This window comes from Watersipora subatra, chromosome 7 (assembly GCF_963576615.1).
Source record: "Watersipora subatra chromosome 7, tzWatSuba1.1, whole genome shotgun sequence".
In the NCBI taxonomy this organism is placed as follows: Eukaryota; Metazoa; Bryozoa; class Gymnolaemata; order Cheilostomatida; family Watersiporidae; genus Watersipora; species Watersipora subatra.
This window is the reverse complement of record NC_088714.1, coordinates 10204658-10228379: the sequence shown is the minus strand read 5'-3', so window position 1 is coordinate 10228379 and position 23722 is coordinate 10204658. Positions and strand designations below refer to the sequence as shown.

General features: G+C 35.9%; 1 protein-coding gene across 1 annotated transcript in view; it reads left to right on the top strand.

Annotated features, from left to right (window-relative positions):
• The window catches only part of LOC137400411 (receptor-type tyrosine-protein phosphatase alpha-like), a gene marked incomplete at its 3' end in the record, with an annotated part of 50872 nt that extends 36330 nt beyond the window's left edge, over window positions 1-14542 (top strand). The window contains exon 11 of the mRNA XM_068086741.1: window positions 14453-14542. Coding sequence (XP_067942842.1) covers window positions 14453-14542 — 90 coding nt within the window. The remainder of the gene's footprint in view (window positions 1-14452) is intronic.
• Window positions 14543-23722: the final 9180 nt, after the last annotated feature.

Here is a 23722-nt window from a genome sequence, read left to right as displayed (position 1 = left end):
ACGCTTGCGGCACTAGGCTCGGTGGCATATGTTCACATATAAGCTACATCGCTAAACATAATCGAGGAATCACATAAAATGTTCGCTCGCCATGCCGTTTCTATAATGGCGACCTTCACCTGTACGAGCATTACATGAAGGTTTTGCCTGCGGCCTTTTGCGACATTTGAACAGCCCTAAACTATTGCGAGGCCGTCTGCAACTATCGGCGGTCCTTGGCTGTACCCGGCGCATAGGTTCCCATTTCACCGCTAATAGCATGCGGTGCTGTCGCCAGTACTTTGCGACGTGTATGGGAACAGGCGAGTGACCAGAGCACACATACACACACACAAACAAACTGCTTATGAATCATTCAATAAACTAGTGGACAACCAAAGCGACACAAATGATTGTCCATACTGGTTAGGTTATTAAACTATTGAGGCACTCTGCTTGCGCAAACTCTAGTGCGTTCTATACAAGAGGTCAGAGGCTTTTCTGCTCCTTCCAACCTCGGACAAACAGCACAAATAAGCCTAATTGCCAAAGAAATAAGTATAACATCATAATTCATGTAGTAATTGGACAAGCACTGATCATTTTTAGTACCAAAGATGGCTGTGATTCTTTGTAAAGTGCTTAACCTCATCCTATTCTGATATTCGATATTCTAGAGCACTTGCACTATTTAATTGAAAAAATAAAATAAAAATCATGACTAGGCTGAATTATTAATAACAGTGACTATATACATGTAGAAACGTGTGTATACAAAGGTTACTGCTGCAGCAGAAGCTACTTTGAAAAACTATTGAAAAAGTTTTGATGGACGATACCAGTACAAATGTATAGCAATGAAGCGCACCACGGTACTTTGTAGATTTAGCGATTGCTTTATAAGAAACCGAAAATAGGAGTGTAGCAGGACATCTGAAATTGAAACGTCACATTAAAAGATAGGTAATGGATTTTAAAATGACTTTATAAAAATGAAACAAATGGTAATATTAGTTAATAGTAAAAATTACATATACATTTAGTTAGTAACCTACAATCGCAATACGGATACTGAAAAAAAGATGGCCGAAAATCACAATCTTGTGGTTAGTTATGCGTGTTTGCAATCTTGCGATTACAATCTTCGCAAGTTTAAAACCTCTGCGAAGCGAATTTTTTATTACTAAAACTATCCGTATACAACTGGACCGACCGACAAACGCTCACATTTATATATAGATTGAATGTCATCCGCTGCTAACAGTATTGCATTGTAACATATTGCCACAATTTATTTTACCATTGCTTTAACTTATTGAATAATTATATTAATTACACTAACTATCATGGTTGTTTTACTTTAATTTTGGTCAGCTGCCAATGACATCTTCGATAACAGAACGACTTTGGAGAGACCTCTGCAAAAGGCTATGTAATATTGTATAGCCCTTCGAACCTCTATAGAACCTCTCAGCTATGTATGCATGTATGGACCACGTGATGTAATGGAAGGTGCACCAGTAATAGATTCGCTTACTTGAAACACAGCCTTTTAGTAATGTTGCAAAGGTGACACGCTAAAGCCGTGGTCACGCGATGACCGAACTGACTTAGGTTTGGAGGTTAGTTTACTTTGGGTCGGCTAAGCCACATGTCATCCGAAGTCAGTTCGCCTCCTAGATACCATACGCATGGAGACAGGACACTGTTTCATTGGTAGTTTTTATGTATTTAAACTAAATATTTCTATTGTAAACAAAAAACTTTGAGGAACAATTATTAATTATTATTACACAGCAGACTTATCAGAAGATTGTTCAGCTGCTCAGAATAAATCACTCGATAGAAAAATTTTGCCAAACCTTCCATCAACAAAATTATACTTTTTGTTAATATATGAATGTTTTTCTATGCTGAGTACATAACAAACAAAAACAGTCTTCATCATAGTACTGTGGTTTTACATAAATAAAACAGGCAACGATTATTCATCAGGATGAGTATGACACATTACTTATATTCTACAGGAAATAAAACCACAACCATTCTTTAACATTTATGCAAAACTCAAGCACAACATCTTACATTCATGCAACACAATCACAAGTCCGGGAGAGCCTTGTCATAAATTGTTTGATGTTGTTTATTTAACCAAATAAAAAGATCGTCCCATTTCTATTTACCTTTGCTCACACGCACGTAAATAGAAATGTGACGAGTGCTCGGTAGAATTTTAACCAGCCAATAAACGCAAGGGTTCGACCACAAAATTTCGGGCAGGATCGAAATGGTTCGTTTCAGCCGGAAATGTCTTCGGCTGAACAGTGTACAACTGACAGCGACGTTGTTTTGTGTCGTTTAGTTCGTTTCGGCTCTCACGTGACCACTGACCACCCTTAAAGATTATTGATGAGTAAGAAATTTGTAAGCTGCAAGTCTAAGATACACCGGTAACTGCTCAGTTGAGCGATAATCCCATTGAAATACAATTCTTGGATAATACTGTGATAGTGTGGCATCATGCGGATCGATCACCCATAGACTCCCCTTCAATCTATTGCATGTGCATTTCTATTAATAAGACAAAACTGTCACCATAGAGCTATAAGCTGGGCTGACTAATACTTTTTAACGAATGCCATAGCTGTTTAGTAGTTAAACGTTACCGGAGAAGTGGAATTGTCTGCTCCAAGGAGAGATAGCTTTATTGTTGCAACAGTATGTGTAGACGTGAACAGAGCCGTATAGCACACATGTGAGCTATACGACTCTGAGAGTGAATTTTAAAAAAATGAAGTTTTTGTTGTTGATGAAAAGCAGCTTAGCCTCCAAAGCTTTAGTTTTAAAGGTTGACTTGCGACAAAATTCACATTACAGTTATTTGGTATCAAAAGATTCACCATGTCTTACATTGTTGTGTTGTAGGTGGCAAATATGTGGAAATGTGATTACAAGCTCTTGAAAGCTCAAAAACGAAAAGCCGCCGTAAATTGGAATCTGTTTATTTCTCTGACGTAGTTCTGACAGTTTGGTTATTGTCTTGTTACGTGATGTTCTCATGTGAATTGAAAGGCCAATAAAAAGCTCCATATAAAACTTATTGTAGCACTAGTTTATGACAAACACTTCGGGTTTTACCGAAGACCCCATATCAAATATAGATGCTCGCTACTTTCAATTTTGTTTTGGCTAGATCTAATCGTCAAGTCGTAATCTGATCATGTGACCCAATACTTCGCAAATAATTTTTGCAGCAATTTTCGAATATCACATGTGACCAACAGGCTCGTCATGATTATCAGACAATGATATGTACGCCTTCGAACTAAGGATAGAAAGTTTAACGACTTTTTACGGTAAGTTATAATATATCAGAGCTAAAAGTGACTGCATTACAATGACGATAAAATAGACGCGTAAGAACAATAGACCTGGTTTTATTGAATGTGTGAAATATATTTGTGAAAATATTTCGACGAATGAGGTTGCATGAAAGTGTAAACAGAAACCATCCTGTAACAACTACGTCCCATTTGAGCCGCTTTGGAAAGAGAATTCAAACTACGGCGGTCTCATGTGGCTGCGATTAACTGTTGGTTTTTTTAGCTTTAAAAAGCTTTTAATCACATTCCCATATAATTTGCACCTACAACACAACAGAATAAGACATGGTGAATCTTTTGATATCAAATAACTGTAATGTGAATTTTGTTGCAAGTCAACCTTTAACAATAGGTCATATATAACAATCTTATTTTTTGTTCATGAAATGACGAGAACACCTATTGTAGGTTTTCGTAAACAGTGTTAAATAATACAGCGTGATATTCACTGTTCTTTTGAAACCTTTGGCTCAGTTTTTGTCGTTGCTTGTCACAGTAGATATTACAAATAATTAACAAAACAATGAAGTGTTCAGTTATTGTTATTAGCTTGCTTATATGACATTGTCAATTTACTAAACAAATCTTCCTTTTGCAATTACAAAATAGTTTGCGCCCATCTGGGGCATTGGTCAGTAATGACACAAGAAACAACCATCGTAACCGAGCCTGTCAACTTGCAGAAAATTCTCACATAGATGATTTATACAGCTTAAAGGCAATTACGCGGCTATATCAAACAGTCAGTTCACATACCCGTTGAAATGATTGTTGTATTGTCAGATTTGCTCTTTACAAAATAAGAAAAAGGGGGATGCACCTTCAAAAAAATTTCCAAACCTTTATGCAATCTTGTTGTTGAATTTAACTCGAAGAGAGATTATCTCATTTATATCAAATTGTAAAAATCACAATTAGATAAATTACAGAAATTAAAAACTACAGTTACTACATGGTCATGTCATAATAATTAGTCTACATGTATTTGCTAGAATAGACCATGGATCCGCATAAAGTTACTTCCACTTGGCAATGCTTAAATAATTTTGGCAAAGATAAATTTTCTTAGAATTGTGTAACATATTAGCAGACAAATCACTGAAAATTATGTTTTTTTGCAAGGAATGTTAGAAGTGAAAAGGTTGCTTTGCTTGTTGTCTGATGGATTATTTTTGGACTCAACAAAGTTTCATGCTGTAAATAAAAAATGATTATTGAGTCTTGACTGACAACTTGCAACTTCGTTTTTCTTTTCAGTCAGTACAATAAATAGTTGTGTAACATAAACATGATGTACTGCTCACAAAAAAATCACCTCAAAATCTCTTTCTCATGAAAGAGTCTTCAACTTATTTACTACGTAATTCATTTTAGGTTGAACATAATTAATTTGTATCAACAAAAGCCATTCAAACAGCTGCTCACAAAATGGGTCAGGCCAAACAAGGCAAGTCTTCGTCAGATGCGATGAAATTCGTATGCTCTCTACGAGCGCGTTTCAGAGCTTTTGTGCTTATAGATGTTGGGAATCATCCGCAATTAACGTTTCACATGAAATGAATACAAATGCTATATACAGTGAAACTCGGATAACTCAACCTTCAAGGGACCGAGCAAAAGTGTTCGAATTATCAGAGTGTTCAAGTTATCAGAGCACTGTCACAAGTCCATGTATTCACTTATTTATTAGTAGATACATGAACATATACAAACTATAATATAAATCAAAAGCACAAATGGCTTATTTCAAATTAAATGCTTCTAATGTAAAGTTTAAAACGTTTTTATCAAAAAGTATAGAGATTTTTCTATCACTTGAGATTGGTTTGTTGTTTGAGGTGATGTTATTGCCAGGACGTTTTTTAGATTGACATTGGCAAAACTTGATCGTTGCTGAAATGCTCAAAGAAAAGACATCTTTTTCTTTTGAGCGTTTTACCCACGATCAATTTTGCCGATATTTCTTGAAGTTTATGGAAAGATTACCTTACTTTACATGGGATTCGTTAAGAGCAACACTCCGAGGCAGTTCAATTAAAAGTTTTACGAGGTTTAACAGTACATTGTATATCACTCACGCTTTTTGAATGGATACTTATTGAATGTACACACGTATTCAAACACGTTCACACGTGTTAGGTCAAACGATGAATAGTTTTTTTAGCTAAGAAAACGTATACGTTTAATAAAAACAAATTTTAAGACGTTTTAAACATTCAACATTCCGAAGGTTAATTCAACACGGAATCAACTTCGGAAAAATATTCGTCACGGGCTAGCCGGGTCACGCACTCAAGGATTTTCGCCACGCACATACAAAACAACATGCGATTTTTGTTTTGTATGTGCGTGGCGAAAATCCTTGCGCCCGTGGCCGGGCCAGTCCGCGCTATTCATCGTATAGCAGTATAAATCAAATTTCACTAAACCTTTAGAACAGTCGTTGACAAAAATATTTTGCCGATGGAGGTAATAACGACGCTTATGAATTACGAAAAGTTGAGGTTTACCTCTATGGCTTGGAATAAAGTGATTTTCTAAAGCGATAGCAACCGTTTCGGTAGCCGTTGGGCAAAAAACAGTTCGTTATAACAGTGTTGAATTCGAGTTATATAGAGCCATTTATCATTGCGTGGGAACGGACCAAGCAAATCCAGTCGAGTTAACCATGTGTTCGCTATCTTATAAGAATCCTTTACTGTCAGTTTCACATGAGCACACACTACAATAGTCTCCATACTAAGCATTTGAACCAAGAAAATTTGAATCCATTCACTTGTAGCTACAAAAAGAGAACCAAACCACATCTTGGTCTTGGTCAATCGAACCCTAAGACCTCGATCCTCGAGGAAAAAAAGGGCCATCATGTACGTATCTAGATCTAGTTCAAATGTTTTCAATAAAAGTCAAGTAATATACGAAGTAAGTAAAATCATGACTATAAAAAGTGCGTTAAAAATTTCCTCGTAGGTCGCGAGAAGTTCTCGGTAAAAAACTGTTATGATAAAATGTTTTGCTGGCTGGAACAGCCCTAGGTTCGTCATTGGATACCGATCTGGTATGATGTGAGTGTGTGTCATTGTGTATATTGTTAAAATTATTGATTAAAGACTCATGCACACTGCTGGAGAGAATTTTTATAAGTAAAACCATTCGAGCCGACTTCCGTCTGTTCTTAAGCAATTCCAACCCTAATTTGTCTCTGGCCATAGTTACGCTTTCCACCCCTTTAAGATCCGCAATAAAACGCACAGCGCGCCTCTGGACATTTTCCAGTTGTGTTTCATGTTTTATGAGGTATGGATCCCATACCTCACAAGCGAATTCCAAAACGGGCCTGCACAGACTAAGATATGCAATTTTTTTGACGTTTCTGGGTGCTCCGTGTAATACTCTCCTCAACATCCCTAACCTTTGATATGCTCTAGAGGTAATGTCATCTATGTGTATGTCCCATTTAAAGTCATTAGAGACATTCACTCCCAAGTATTTAAAAGATTCCACAATCTCCAAGTGTACGCCATAAAGGGTATACGATAAATTAACTTGGTTGATTGGTGGCTTCCAGCCAAACAAAACTACCTGGCATTTTTTAGCATTAAACTCCATTTTCCATGTGTTAGCCCATCGCTCAAGAGATAGAAGATCTTGCTGAAATAAAAGCGTATCACTAGGCGTTGTAATTGGACAGTATAAGAGAGCATCATCAGCAAAAAGGCTTATAGAAGAATGTTGAAGAGAACTTCCAATATCATTAACATAAACTAAAAACAGTGAAGGGCCCAAAACAGAACCCTGGGGGACTCCGGATGTAACTGCCAAAAAGCTTGAGTTACTTCCTTGGATAACCACTCTCTGAAATCGATCAAACAAAAAATTTTCTATCCATTTGATTATTGACTTGTCAATTGTAGTACGAAGCAATTTGTCAATTAACAGACCATGGGAGACTTTATCAAAAGCCTTGGAAAAATCCAAGACTGCTGCATGTACTGATGTTTCATTATCAACAGCCGCCATTATTTCATTTGATGTAGAAACAAGCTGAGTAGCACAGGAGAGTCCTCTCCTGAACCCATGTTGGTCAGGGCTTAAAAACTCTTCAAGTATTGGGCTTATATTGCTAAGAATAATATGCTCTAAAAGTTTGCATGATATACATGTTAAAGACACCGGTCTAAAATTTCCAGGGAGCTCTTTGTTCCCTTTTTTAAAAATTGGTACAATATTTGCAGTTTTCCAGATGTCTGGCAAAACTCCAGTATCCAAAGAGTATTGAAAAATTAGTGTTAAAATTTCAGCAGTATTATTTATATCAATACTAAGATCGTTTTTTGTCAAGCCATCTGGGCCCGGAGCTTTGCCATCTTTAAGACCTTTCAACATTACTATGACACCATCTTTAGAAACAACTATCTGACTTTTTGCTACCCCATCACTATAAAAAGTAGGCCTGTGGTCTGTTTTTGAAAATACGCTTTGGAAAAATGTGTTAAAAATCTCAGCTGTCTCTGAGCAAGACTTGAGACAGCTGAGACACATAATATAAAAAAGCTCCAGTGAGGGGCTTCCGTCTGATTTAAATTGTCTGTAAGCCCCACAGAGGGGCTTATAGTAGTGCATGAGTTAAATCGGTCACCACAAGGCAAATATGGTATTCATTAATCGATATCAAGTTGATTTCAACCCTTCGGGCACCATTTTTGCAGGTCTGCGAGTGTGCAGTGGCTTTGTGTAAGGCAGTTTTGTAACTGATCAAAAATTTGAGGTTTCTTACCAAATAGCGGCAAATCACGTCCATTAGTAGTGAAGAAATCACTCGGCGATATTTATTCAGAACTCTTTTAGCAGTTTTAACACAACATCATGAGTATAGGCAGCGGTAATCACATCGGTAGTTTCCGAAAAAATCACCAACTTGTCGGAATCTCCAACAGGTATTCGGCGTTAAGTATGACTCGCTTGGTCTTCCATAACCGTGGTTTTACGACGTTTTGTCAGTTTACGTCTATTAAATCTTTACAAAGAAATTAAACGCGTTTTTGTATTACTGTATAATGAACCAAAATATCAACCGAGATTGTTTGTGGGCATATACATAGAATTTAGTTATAACTTTTCGGAATTTATGAAGTTCGATGCGTGGGAAAGCTAAAAATCCGCATCGTACTCCTTCGAAAGATTTCGAAGGTATGCACTTACATCGTATTATGCCTGAAAATATCGGACAAGGCAAAACTAGGAGGAGGAAATATCCGCCATACTGATTTATTTTTCCGGTTGTTGTAGTTTAATTAATGATTTAACGATGCTTAACTCATCTGCAATACTTGCAATAAAATTCACAATATAGTAATAAATGATATTGACGCTCTTTGCGATCGTTATTGCTGGTGAGTAAAGTTTTTTGCATTGGTACAAATTCAAGTTTTTCTCCGTAAATAAAACCGAGTGTTAAAGACTGTGTTTCTAAATAATTGCACTCCATGGTGGTAAACCGCAGTGGATTATCGTTCTTGGATGTGTATGACGTTGGAAAACAGCTTGAAAAGCATTTGCGAGTCATAGAATGGATATAATTTGTCTTTAAAATGTCACGCTTCTGTAAACAGGAATTCATTAAAAAGAGTAGGCCTATGGCACTAAAAGGGTTACATATTGCTTTCGTTCTTTAACTGTACCTCTGTGCTTTAAGAGAAGTACAACTTTTAATATGATTTTTTTCACGTATCACAGCGATGTTATCGAATGTCTTAATAACTGATAAAAACACTTTTGCTGGTTGAGCGAGCTTTTGCTAATAGAATTGAAATGGCTTTGAAGCCATATATGCGTAGAAAAATGTGTAAAGCATGTTACTGAGTAGTAGCATTGTCTTTTGATTTCATTACCTACTTCAGAGGCATTGTTGATAATAAATCTCATTGCGAGTGACTGTGTGTTGTGTACAAACGGAGTAATGGTGAATCATTAATAGTTTTTGACTGCCATAAAATAGAGAAGACAACTCTGATGTGACAAACTCTGATACAAGTTTGAACGCCATTTCCTAAACTTAATTTGAAGAAATCTTTCTTTGCCATTATTTTTGTCTCCAAAATTTCATAAAGATGAAGATCTATACGCATATATCAAATGAGTAAAGACATGTTTGTTAGTCACTGAGCTACTAAACTTGTTATTCAGTTGGAAAATGTTGAGCAATATTAGTAGTGACCAACCAGCAGTTTTTAGTGGCCAGATTTAGGGTTTGCAACTACAAGGTTATCGGTTCAATCTCAGTCCAAGTCCATAACCATTAGATTCTTATCATATAGATAGTTTATCGATTTGTTGTTTGCAAGATCTCTAATGTGGTTTGTTTGCGATTTTTTAGAATATGAATCTCACAAGATCTGGCCATTATCCTTGCAACTAATCGTCTAATCGCTATCTAGTCAATCACCACTACTATGGTCAATTTGCCAACCATACACCGGTTCGGCTCAACAGTAAATTCTCCATAACCAATTGAATCGGTATCAATAAATGTGGGACAGGTGAGATCTAGACATATTTCTTGCATTTTTCCATCACTATTGCAAATTTTCCATGTCTGTGTTTTTATTATACATGTTGTAGGCTTACTAATATGTTATCAATATGCTTTAATTCAGCTACATGGAAAGTTTGTTTATTTGTGCCCTAAGCCCTTAACGTCGTGACAACCATATCAAATTCGATAAACATACCATATAATATTCAGTACATAAGACCAGTCCTTCTACTGCAATGTCGCCTCGCGCACTGACCAGTGTGTATTTATGCTACACCTACAAGCTTCCAGCTCGCTGCGCTGGAAGATGTTACCATAGAGCATTTGTGTTTGAATCCCAACAGTGACTTCGTTTCTTTCATGAATTTAAATAGTATTGCTGCGGTGTCTGCACAAAAATATGACGGTAACGTAATTCATGGCACGATTTCTAGTAAAATTCAACTTCAAAAAACCGTTGCAAATCAAAATTACATGATATCACATATAGGAATTTATTTATAAAATAGTGAAATACCAGTAATCCTACTCAATGTGAGCTGATTGGAACACCAGGTCCCCATTATTCACCATTCGAAATGTCATCACTAGGATTCTCTTCTGGAATTACGTGATATGTTTTGAATTTGATGTTGGTTTTTGTAGTATCTGCCTACAAGGCCACACTTCAGTAATCCATATGACACATCCACTATTGGGCATTCACACCTTTTTCTTGTACATGAATCACGATTTCTGACAGAAATCTGTCTGGCGGCATTGCTACTCTGTTGAATACCTATTATCCGAGGTAGCGGTTTTGTTCTTGTATTGAGGTGAACCAGTACGTTGGTTAAGTGCTTGTTTTTTGTTCTCTGTGATCTTCACTATAACATGCTACTCTCAGGCTTTTGTTAATTGTAGTATTTCCGACGGCGCCAAAAAAGGCGTCCTTACTGATGGTGTTTTGAATGCCATTTCTTCTGCTACGCATTGCCCGCCTCTGATCCCGATTGAACTATTAGCGAATAAAAGATTTGGGCCATGGAAGAGATCACGGTATGTACATGTCAAAACCAGGATTTTCGAACCAAACTTCAGATCTCGACTTGTACTCTTGAATTTACGATAGATCTATAGTTACTCTCCCTTTAACTGTAATTTTTGTTATTGAAAGTTGGAAAAATTAGTTTCAAATTTAGAAATGCTGTAGTACAAAACGTAGATTTTTTTGGCAGATTGGAAGCACATTTCAACACTAACTACCTAGCACATCAGAATTTTAAGCAGAGAAAATATGGAAATCTAAGAGTTGTGTGCACGTGTACATAATTAAGAAAGCAACTCTTGAAAGTTTGCATTGTGTTAGATTATGTATAACTTGTGATAAGCATGTTAGGTTGAGAATCGTGCTGCCTTTTACCAAAATGTCAACTTAGAGCTAGTAGTGCGATGTAATTTCTTTTTCTCTTTTTATGACATGATTTTCAGCTATTTGATTGTGATATAAGATAGATATGATTGAAGAATTTGACAATATGTAAGAGGCAACAATAGCCGATTGACTATGTATTTTTAAAAGAGTGTACACGCTAATTCAAACAAGCTTATAAAGGAAATTGAAAAGGCAGGCTGCTCGCATACTTCTAGATCAACTAAAACTTACAAAATCTTATCGTTTAATTTTTCATTAAATATCTGCACGGCGTTTCTTAAAGCTTTGGAACAATCTGCAATAGCATTAGCAGTGCTTCTCATTTACCTGCGTATATAGCTGTTTGCACATATAGCGTCTCATCAGAAAGGTTAACCTCCAAGTAAATAACTCGACTAATGCGGAGTTGTTAGCTTACAGTTTGTTATTATTTTTTAATGGATATGTCCAAGTTCGTGTTTTTTGCTACATGAGATTTACTAATTAATTTACCGCATTGCTATTCTACAACAACTCTTTTTTAAATTTCAAATTATTAAAATGATAATTCAGCATAAGAACAATGCGACTAGGACATTAGTTGCTTCTGAAGAAACTTACTATTAGCGCAACCCTAAATATGATATGCTTGTGCATTTTTCATAATATGCCAATATGAAGTTGCAGCCTTATAGGAAGCTCAGTTATGAAGCCATTAAATAAAAAGCTGATTAGGATGATTTTGAAAATATGGTGGTTGTGCACTCTTGTATCCACCTGTGCCTATTATGAGGAATCGCGATTCCAAAAACTTGAATGAGTGGACAATATTACCTTATTATAGAGTGCCCACAAATAGTGAAAAGAAAAGTATTGCTGGTACTATTTCATGTATCTAGCAAGTGACACTGTGATGTGGCAGATCAACCTCGATGTTCATAATTACTTTGTTAACAGGTTGTTGCCATATTTAGTTTATACTCATATTTGCTTTGTTTGTATTCTGTACTTTTTAGCAGTTCTCATCTGCTAATATAAATGCTTCTTCACATTTCAGGGCTTAAAGGATTGTACTGTAATCTGAATTGTTGGATGAAAGAACAGCCTTCGCCACCACAATCCAAGGACGGACGAGCTGGAAAAACTTTAGTCTAATGTAGTAAAGCATTTGGTGGACTGTAGCATTATTCACAAATATGATCATAGCTTTGCTTGTTTGTCTCTGTGTATCATTGATATATAATTTATTCTGGTGTAAAGGTTGTGGTATTTTTCTGCCATGTTTTGATGATGACAATATATATAGAGTTTAGTCATTTTATAGCTATATTTTTATTGTGTTTCATATTATTTTTTGTTATTATATCATGCAACTGTTTGTACCAAAATATACAGCTTCGGAACCATGCCCTAACTATTGAGATGCTCACAAAGATTATTTTAAGAATAATCTAGTAAAAGTCTTCGTATATATCTAAGGTGCAATATTTGTTGAATGTCCGTCAGCCTTGAGAAGAGATGTTGTGTGAAGGTTAAGCATGGCACATTATAGAAAAATTAGGTTGCTTCGGAGACGTAATGTTGGTGGAATGTTGTATAGCTTAAGGAAAGAATATTGTCGACGGTTATGCTCGGTACATTATAGTAACATTGTACGCAATTCATTAGAGGAACATTCTGTGAAACATCAAAATGTTAGAAATTGTCTACACAGTTACACCCCACTAATGTTCTGCACGGAAACGTTCCTGGGATGTTAGCTAATATCTTTGAGGCAACATCATGAAAGGCATGCTTGTGGAATGTTCTGTAACATTCTCCCCATGTCGCAGGAATTTTGCACCAGATCATCTGCTGAATGTTCCATAATGGTGAAATGCCATACTGTTCCGAATATATTAGAAGACAATAGTGACAGTGAATGCTTATACCCAGACATTTCAAAGTAGCAATCCTGTAACATTGCTGGGACATTCGATAACAATGTTTTGTAACAACGTTATAATAACGTTAGCAAACCTTTTCCTCGTTCTAACGTTCTAGCTAGAATGGTACAAAAATGCATGATTCATTTTTTAGAAGTTGTCCCCCTTTCATAACAAAAAATTATTTAAAACGAAACAAATTAAAAATGTTATAGATTTTTCATTACAGATATAAATAAACAAAATAATAAAAATAAAATAATGATAAATTTGAATGATTTATGTAAATGAAATAAAAAGTCACTACAAATTTCTATTTTCGCACTTCATTAGACATATCGCAAAAATGACTAGGGTCCATTAGCTCTGTCAATTAGCTAAACGGGTCAAAGCAAATCGCGACAGAGTGAACTCTTCGCAACTGACCAAGTCGCCACATATACATGTTGTGTCAGATGGTTGGTGATAGTCTATGTACCGATTGATTAACGCTACGTGTCGTCTGACAAGCCGACGCGTACGTAAATCATTTCGTTAGTAGAGCGAAGCCATTGCCCATTAACTTGTATGCCCTTATAATTATATTACGTTTCAGCTCAATGAGATTACCGCGGCATTGAAAGCGATGCTCAGTAGCTAGGAATATTGTAAAATAAAGATGGAAATCCCTACGCATCAATGTCCCACCAATGTTCTATGCGTAACCTTCCTGGGATGTTAGCTAATAGCCTTGAGACAATATTATGTAAGAAATGTTCGTGGAATATTACGCAATGTTCTCCCAATATTGTGGGAATGTTATGCAGGATCATTTGCTAACATTCCAGCAACGTAATTCCCACAACGTTGCTGGGACGTTGTGGGAAATACGTCCCAGCAACGTATTTCCCACAACGTTGTAGGGACATTATGGGAAATATGTTCCAGCAAAGTAATTCCCACAACATTGATGGAACGTTTTGAGAGTTACGTTCCAGCAATGTTTTTCCCACAACGTTGCTGGAACGTTGAAAATGTGTCTACAAATAATCTTGTGACAACGTTACGATGTAACGTTTCTGGGACTTTTCGGAACCTCCCTGGAACGTTCTGGGAACGTAAAATTGTTAGTTGGGAAGATATCATCTGCTTGCGCATTGAGCTATCGTAGAAGCTACTTCCACGTTTGTCATCTTTACCTTAGACTGTAGTTTAAAACTTGCAGCTCGCTGAGATTTTCATATTTATTTGATTACAGAAAAAATCAGCCACAGTTCAGATTATGGTTGCCATGGAATGGGAAGCGGACATACCTTCTACTGAGACCATTCTCCAATTACAAGGTGCTCTTGAGAAAAAACAACAGCAAACAGGCAACAACAGAGTCTCCGTCACCTGCAAGTGTGTTCTAATATTCGTCTACACTGGCCATAGGTTTGGCCACCATGCAATCAGCAGACGATTATGTAGACAAAAGTTTGGCAAAGAGTCATTCAGCCAAATGAACATTTAGTCATAAAGCGTGGCAACAACAATATTATTGTAGCCAAATATAGCTAGAAAAAATGATTTTATTTAAAAATTGACCAGCTGATGCTACTGAATTGTATGAATTTTTATAAAAGAACCACCAGATCTTTAATAGAAAACTTTAGTCTTTTATCGAGATTTAAAAGCTGCATGAAAAATAAATTTCCTCGAGGTACTTACTCTCAACCTTTAGACGCTTTCTGATTTGTTTTATTTAGTGCTAAACTTCTTTCAATTATATTAAATTAACAAAGATTAACTTTTATCAATTAAACTCAACTTAACAAAGAAATTGCCTAGAATATTTAAACTCTGTGCTACATTGTAAAAACCATTGTAATCTAATTTATAAAAACAAACCTATTGCTTTCACACTTTTTTTGCCAAAATTCCTTTAAACCAAAAGCTCATAGATCAAATGTACTTTTCTCAAGTCTGTTAACTAAATTCCTGTCACGACAGATACAGTTCTGTCTAATTCTTATCTACGTTTTTATTTCTGTTCGTTTTATCAGCAAAGGCAGATATAATGTAAGCATTCAAATTCAAATTAATTAGTAAGAGTTCTTTCGATTGTCAGATTTTTTAATGTTGTCTAGCGCTCTCTAAATTCAGTACAAATGATTGCCCAACAAAACATTTTCCAAATTCTGCGTCAACAAGTAGCAACATACTGGAAAAAAAACTTTCAAGTCATAGAAACTACTCAAACAAATTGAAAAAAATTAAAATATTTTAGTTTGAGTGAAGTTTCAAATGAATAAATTGCTGAAGATTTTTGTTACAACCAATGAATTAGCCCTTTTAGCTAATGCCTAAAAAATTTGCTGCTGCTTTGTTTTGCTCAATTGCTTGTTCCTTTCCGTAATCATTGACACATTTTACATATAATAAGCTTTGGATGCCATCATATGCCCTTCCGAATGTCACTCAATTTGACTCAACCTATAATATGTCACTGATTATTAAATGTTTGTAAAATGTAGTAATACAAGACTTAAGGCTGCGAGCTTATGTTTGCAGCAATGGGGCGACTCGATGTGGCACCTTTATCACCTCTTATAACGCCATTGAGAAACTCAAAGCTGAACAAGAGGCTGATGTCTATAACCCTGTTGTGATGGCCAAGCACCGACGACCTCAGTTCATTGCAAGTCTAGTATGTTCTACCGTGTTTTAATATAACCAGTTGTTACCATAGGAACAGAAATCATGACAAATTACCGACATGCATGTTGAAAGCTTTGAAAATATGGCAATATGGCACATAAACTAGAATTGATGTAATTAATATATGAACAGTTCGAATGTTGAAGCATGAATTTGAGGGAACAATGTTTACATAAATTTATTTATTAAGAAACATGATAAGTTGATTTCAGTAGCAATTTTTTGAACCGCATTTATTAGGGTAAGCAGTCAGAATTTTAGTCAAGAACTAGCTGGATTTTTCCATTTTTAACTTTTATGCAATGAAAACAACTGCGTACAAAAAGAATCGTTTATTCCCCATTAAAACTATTGATAAATTAAAAGTTTTTTATGAGAGCTATGAATCCATTTATCATTGATTAGTGCCAGAACTCAATAGCTGTTTTCTCTCCGCAAATTGATGGCAATGATGAGTAGGAAAGTGGACTCTGCCAACAAACAGTCAACCGCTTTCATTAGGTTGCACGTTCTTGTGAAATCAACCCATTAGCAAAAACCCACTCTTGGCATTAAGGTATCATGGTAATTATGTTGATAGGAACTGATATAAAGGTACTAATGTTACTAAATTATTTTAAAATATACATGTAGTAAGCACTCTGATACTGTGAATAATCTTTTCTAGGACTGTTTAAGTTGTAGGGATTTTAAGTTATACGAACAGTGAAATACATGTAGGTACAATGTAAACTGCTTAATCTATCTCAAGGCCTTCCCAAACCCTAAGTCTTCAAAAAAGACAAAAATTAGACTTGACTTTTCAGTATAGTGGCTGTGCCATAACTTCATATTATCGGTTTTAATTGACAACATTTTCCTTATTCTTATCATTTTCACTTGTTTTATGGTCCACTATTGCAATAATTTTACAATAGGTTAAGAGAAGTGCTTACATTGATTTCATTTTTTTCAGCAGAATGTTCTATGCTGCACAGGAAAAATAATTAAAAATATTTTAGTTTTAAAATAAAGTGAAAGAATTATCTATCCACTGTAATAAGAGTGGTGTCTATCTGTATGTCAAACAACGCAATGCTAGAGTTCAAGGGTAGGATATATATAGTTCTTTATTGGCAATAATTTCACTTCAAAAGTAGAAATGTTTTTAAAATAAAAGATAACTTTTGACAAATCATCACGCACGCGGCTCAGATTGGTAGACCAACACTCTAACATCTGCAACAATCAATTGCTTATAGTATTTTAATATAATGGCTCAGCAGCTTTTTCTTCGTGCTTCATCGACATACCTAACGATTACTCATGGTGAACTAGATTGTTTGGGTATTAGCACATATAATAGAGGTAACCCTGTACACACCTTTCTCTTGCAAGTGCAGCAAAAACATTTTGAGAACTCACACCAACTTAACACTGTATGTCGTATAAAATTTTGGGTGGTACGAAGCAAAATATTTACATATATCCGTAACGTTATGTGGACTTTACGTTATGTTATAGACTTATAATATAGGAGTGTCTACTGTAATCGTAATAAAAACATAACAGAGTATCTAAAAAGAGATAGAGTTATCACAGCATGTCAACTGATTATTTTGTTTTGTGCGTTTTAGAAGCAATATGAGTTCATCTACCAAGTTCTGAGTGCCTATGCAGAAAGCTTCTCTGAATACGCCAATTTTAGATAAACAAGCAGCTGGGTATTCGTTGAGTGCATCATGTGTGTGTGTGTGTGCGTGCGTGTGTGGCCCGCCACAAGTTACACAATAGCAAAAACATATTTTAGACACTTTTTAATAAAGCTTAGAATTCCAATGCTTGAGAATTATATAATTTTCTGATAGTTTTATGTTTGATTATTTGATGTTTATATTGTTCCGTTTAGTTTTACTTGTTTAATTGTCTGGATTGACATCACAGACAATGTTGGTGAGAATATAAGACAATGTAAATTTTTCTACTTCTTCTGAACATTGATTCCAACATTTCTTAACTGATCGGCTGCTAAACAAACTGCTCACAATTTAACTATGGCCAGAAACATTTGGTAAACTGCAAAACAACGCTAGCAGCTTTTGAAGCAAATCTGGACATCTATTACTTGTTGTACTTTCTTATATTTTACTAGCGTGGTAAACATATTTTCCTACATTTTCATTTCTTTTGGACTTTAAAAGTGTGAGAGCCTATATAAGCCAATAAAACTGTGTGAAAACACAATTTACCGCAAAATTGCTCACAAATAAATTGCTACCATAGCAATTTTTGCTAGCAAGATATGATTGCCTATTTTAGACTCATTCCTGCATCCACATCCACATGGTGATGTTATCCCGTTCTTATTCAGACATCACTGAAATCTCTCCTTGCTTCAATTCCAGTTTCATGAAAATACTTGGCAATCAAAAAGGTGATTATTTACAACATGGAAGCTATACGCGATCATCTTTGTTTGTTATTGACTAACTATTAAGTCGGTGTTAGAAATCAGCAAGTGCCACAATTAGATCATTATTTTTTAAAAGACCAGTAGACTAGAAGTAAATACTACTGTAAAAATGGCTCGTTCAATACTAGTGTTTAACTTTTACTATAGGAACTGTTGGTTCAGTTCTATTCATTAATTACGACGATAAGAACTGCTAGTTCAATATAAGTAATAAATTATTGCTGTAGAACTGCTGGTTCAGAACCGGTATCAACTATCAGTGGTTTAGTATTGTGATAGCTGATGACTAACTTAGTCATCAGCTATCACTATAAAAACTACTGGCTTAGTACTATTCATCAACTTTCTTTATTGTAGCTGCTAGTTCAGTAATCAAAAACATTAAAAACTTTTCTGACATCAGCAATTAATCAAACAATCAGCTGGTCTGCATATTCAGCGATTATAGCATGCCTTAGTCAAACATCACCAGATTGTAGTTACTGAAGAAAGCTTGGTCTTTAATATTGCTAATTATTGACATTTGATTTCATTTGATATATCAGGCTGACCTTGTGTTGGAGCTGAAAATAAAATTGATAACAGATTGGTTGAACCTTTTGTTGTTCACAAGAGTATGAACTATCGTTATATACAGTCAAACATGGATAACTCGGCCACGGATAGCTCGAAAACATGGTTAATTCGAACAGTTTCTTTGGTCCGTTCCCACGTAATGATAAATTGCTATAGATAACTCGAACTCAACACTGTTAATTCGAACTGTTTTTTTGCCCAACGGCTACCGAAACGGTTGTTATCGCTTTAGAAAATAACTTTATTCAAAGCCATAGAGGTAAACCTCATATTTTCGTAATTCATAAGCGTTCTTATTACCACCATCGGCAAAATAATTTTGTCAACGACTTTTCTAAAGGTTTGGTGAAATTTGATTTATACTGCTATACGATTAATAGCACGGGCTTGCCGGGTCACGCGCGCAAGGATATTCGCCACGCGCATACAAAACAAAAACAGCATGTTGTTTTGTATGTGTGTGGCGAAAATCCTTGAGTGCGTGACCCGGCTAGCCCGTGACGAATAGTTTTCCGACGTTGATTCCGTGTTGAATCAACGTCGGAATGTTGAATGTTTGAAACGTCTTAAAATTGTTTTTATTAAACGTATACGTTGTCTTAGATAAAAAAAACTATTCATCGTTTGACCTAAACACAGAATACGTGTGTACATTCAATAAGTATCCATTCAAAAAGCGTGAGTAATATACAATGTACCGTTAAACCTCGTAAAACTTTTAATTGAACTGCCTCGGAGTGTTGCTCTTAACGAATCCCAGGTAAAGTAAGGGATTTTTCTTTGGTAACTTTTTCTTGAAGTTGCATAAACTTTAAGAAAAGTCGGCAAAATTGATCGTGGGTAAAACGCTCAAAAAAAAAAGATGTCTTTTCTTTTGAGCATTTCAACAACGATCAAGTTTTGCCAATGTCAATCTAAAAAAAACGTCCTGGCAATAACATCACCTCAAACAACAAACCAATCTCAAGTGATAGAAAAATCTCTATACTTTTTGATAAAAACGTTTTAAACTTTACATTAGAAGCATTTAATTTGAAACAAGCCATTTGTGCTTTTGATTTATATTATAGTTTGCATATGTACATGTATCTACTAATAAATAAGTAAATACATGGACTTGTGACAGTGCTCTGATAACTTGAACGCTCTGATAATTCGAACACCTTTGCTCGGTCCCTTGAAGTTCGAGTTATCCATGTTTGACTGTACTTTCTTGCTCTTAGAATCAACATAAGGTTTTGGAAAGTCTCATAGTATTTCTTATTTTGAGGTGAATTCTCCCTGGAAACTAAAGCTATAACCACTAGTGTCATAGAGAGGTAGAACGCGATACCTTGATGACATCAATCAGCAAGATAGGTTAATACCAGCAATGGTTAATCAAGATAACTAAATCTTAGTCTAGTTGCTCTGAGGTTTCACTGCATAAAGTAGATGTGTCTGCATTCGATAAGCTCATTGTACTTCCCAACTTACGTTATTTGAGTAAATGATACGGAGATCAACTTTTGTAAATAACGATCACAACAAATGATGGCTGTGACAAGTCTAGGTGGTTACTGTTGTACCTTTATAGTCCTATATGAATCTCCAATCAATTAATAAAGACATACCATAAGTCACTCAAACTATTAGATTAAACTTCTGGAACTGTTTAGACATTTCAATGTACTACACAAACAACTAAGCATGTATTCTAATTGTAAATTTGCTATATTTTACTGTATAGCTTTTTAACATGCGCTTATGAAACAAATGCTTTTTACTATTAAAGAAAATTGCTATCAAGCCTCTGATCATATAAGTGGGAGATCTTTCTATCAACCAGGTGTGCATTGAGTTCAGCATACTAATAAATACAAGCATCTGAGAGAATAGAACAGAGACAATTCATTGTGCTTCATAATTTGCTCTGTGGGTTTGAGGCAGCCCTGCAAGAATTCGGTGCTAAATACCAAAATATGAAATAATTTTTATGGTTGAAGGAGTTGACCGCTGCAGAAGCATGTTTTTTGGTTGTAGACTGCTCTTTTATCTTGAAACTTAAAATAAAGTCACAAATCAGTCATTGTAGGGTACATGTATTTGGGCATTCTTAAGTTCCGCTCTTTACTTAGAACCATATTATTCATATATTTTTAGAGTGAAGTCCAAAATCTAAGAGCTTGTTTTTGCCTCTTAAAAGCATGTGACAAGCAAAGTATCATCCCTCTTAAAAACATGTGACAAGCTTTTTTGTACATGAGTATGATCCTATTTCTATAGTTCTCACCGAAACCCATTTAGACCCTCAGGTTTCGAGCAATGAACTAAAACTACCAAACTACGAAATTTTCCGCAGAGACCGCCCCACTAAAGGCGGAGGCATCTTGGTCGCTATTAAATCATTGAAAGGGGTTCAGATATTTGATTCTTTTGTGGATCCTAATGAGGAGATGCTTGTGATCAATTTGTCTGTTCACGGGTTTCGTGTTTGTGTAGTAACTTACTACCGTCCTCCGAGCTCAGCTAAGATGAGTGCACTTTTTGATTTTTTTGAGGACAGCCTGGTCAGCAATTTTGTCTTACTTGGAGATTTTAACTTTCCTGAAATCCAGTGGACCCTTGACACGCCGGCCGTCTCTCCAGGGGGTCGTGGACTTGCTAAGAGCTTTTTGTCTTTTATTTTGAAAAATAACTTTTCGCAGCATGTAAACTTCCCTACCCACTCTAAAGGCAACACACTTGATCTTATTTTTACAAATTTTGATCCCTGCCCTATTTTTAAAAACGCTGATGTTGGAATGTCGGATCACACAGCACTGTGCTTTGAATTTTTTAGTTTTTTTCCACAGGTTGATCCCCCAGTTTCTCGCACTACTAAAACTCTTTTTGACTTTGGTAAGGCTCGGATGTCTGACATAAGCGAACAGACAGCCCACCTTTACAAACATCTCCAGTTTATTGAAGCTTCAAATACGACAGATTTTTTATGGAACACATTCAAGTACACTATTTTAAACATAGCTAACTCATGCATCCCAGTACGTAAACCCAAAGGTAAAAAATTCTGGTTGTCAAGGGAAGCCAAAACAGTTTGCCGAAAAAAGAGAAGGTTTTTTCATACCTATAAAGCTTACCCTACTAGCCACAATTTAGAACAACTAAAGTCCATTGGTAATCTATCTAAACGCCTTATTAAAAGAGATTATAATAAATTTTTAGAGTCCCATATTACTGAAAGCCTTAAGAATGGCGATTCCAAACCTCTTTTCCAGCTTATATCTAAATCCTCAAAAGGGGGAAACTGTTCAAACATTATGCAATTACATAACTGTGTGAATGACAACGATATGGCCATAAGTTTTGCTAACAATTTTAAGTCCGTATTTACTGTAGACGATGGACACGTCCCACAAGTATCATTCACTCAATCTAGTGCAGAACATGTACCCCAAATGGACATTGCTGTCAGTGAAGAGGGAGTTTTGGCCCTTCTTAATAATCTTAACCATCGTAAGGGTATGGGCCCAGACAACCTTAGTCCTGCCTTGCTCAAGTTTTTGGCTGTTGACATTGCTCCCATTTTAACGCTGATTTTTAAACACTCCCTCAACACAGGGTGTGTGCCACTTGATTGGAAACATGCCAATGTAGTCCCTGTATTCAAGAAAGGTGACAAGAAGGCCCCACTTAACTATAGGCCAATATCACTCACTAGCGTATCATCTAAGGTTATAGAACATATTATTGCTCATAACATAAGAGATTATCTCGATCAGAATAACATCCTAAGTGAAACACAGCATGGTTTTAGAAAAAAGCACAGCTGTGAATCTCAACTTATACACACCATATCAGACTTGGCAAATTTTAATAATCTTAACACTCAAGTGGATGTACTTGTTTTGGATTTTAGTAAAGCGTTTGATACAGTTTCGCATGACAAATTGATCCACAAACTTAGAAGTTATGGCCTAAATGCAAATGTAGTGACTTGGATACAGCACTGGCTCCTGGACCGCACATTCTGTGTCATAGTTAACGGTAAAACATCTCCACCTACCCAGGTAACATCAGGTGTGCCCCAGGGGTCGGTGCTTGGACCCTTGCTTTTTCTTTTATATATCAATGACCTTCCAGAGTCTCTGAACTGTCCAAAGACATCCATACGTTTATTTGCGGATGATGCCATACTTTTTAGACCAATAGAATGTGCGTCCGACAGCCTTCTGCTACAGGACCAACTGTGCAGAGTGGCTGCATGGGCTGAGTCGTGGCAGTTGAGATTTAATGCTAATAAATGCACATCTACATCTGTGGAACCAGTTAGATTTTCACATATATACAACTATTGCGGTACATCTCTTATATCCTCGCAATCCTTTTTATACTTGGGTATACTTGTTTCTAGCACCCTCAATTTTAATGAACACATAAATCGCATCATACGTAAGGCTAACGGCACTCTTTTTATGCTTATGCGGACCCTTAAGAAAACATCTCCTAATGTCAAAAGGACAGCATACTATAGTGTGTGTCGTCCACTGCTAGAGTACGCTTCGGAAATCTGGAGTCCACATTTTGATTATAGTATACAAGATTTAGAGTCCATTAACCGAAAAGCTTTTAGGTGGGCCAACAATTTAAGAAAATTTGATAGTATATCATCAGAAATGGTGAAAATGGGATGGCAATCACTTGCAGAGAGAAGACGCATCAAGGACGAAAGCACACTGCAAAAAATTTTAAGCCAAGACCTAATGGTCGATTTTAATAGATTTGTAATTAAGAACTCATCCTATTTTACTCGAGGCTCCA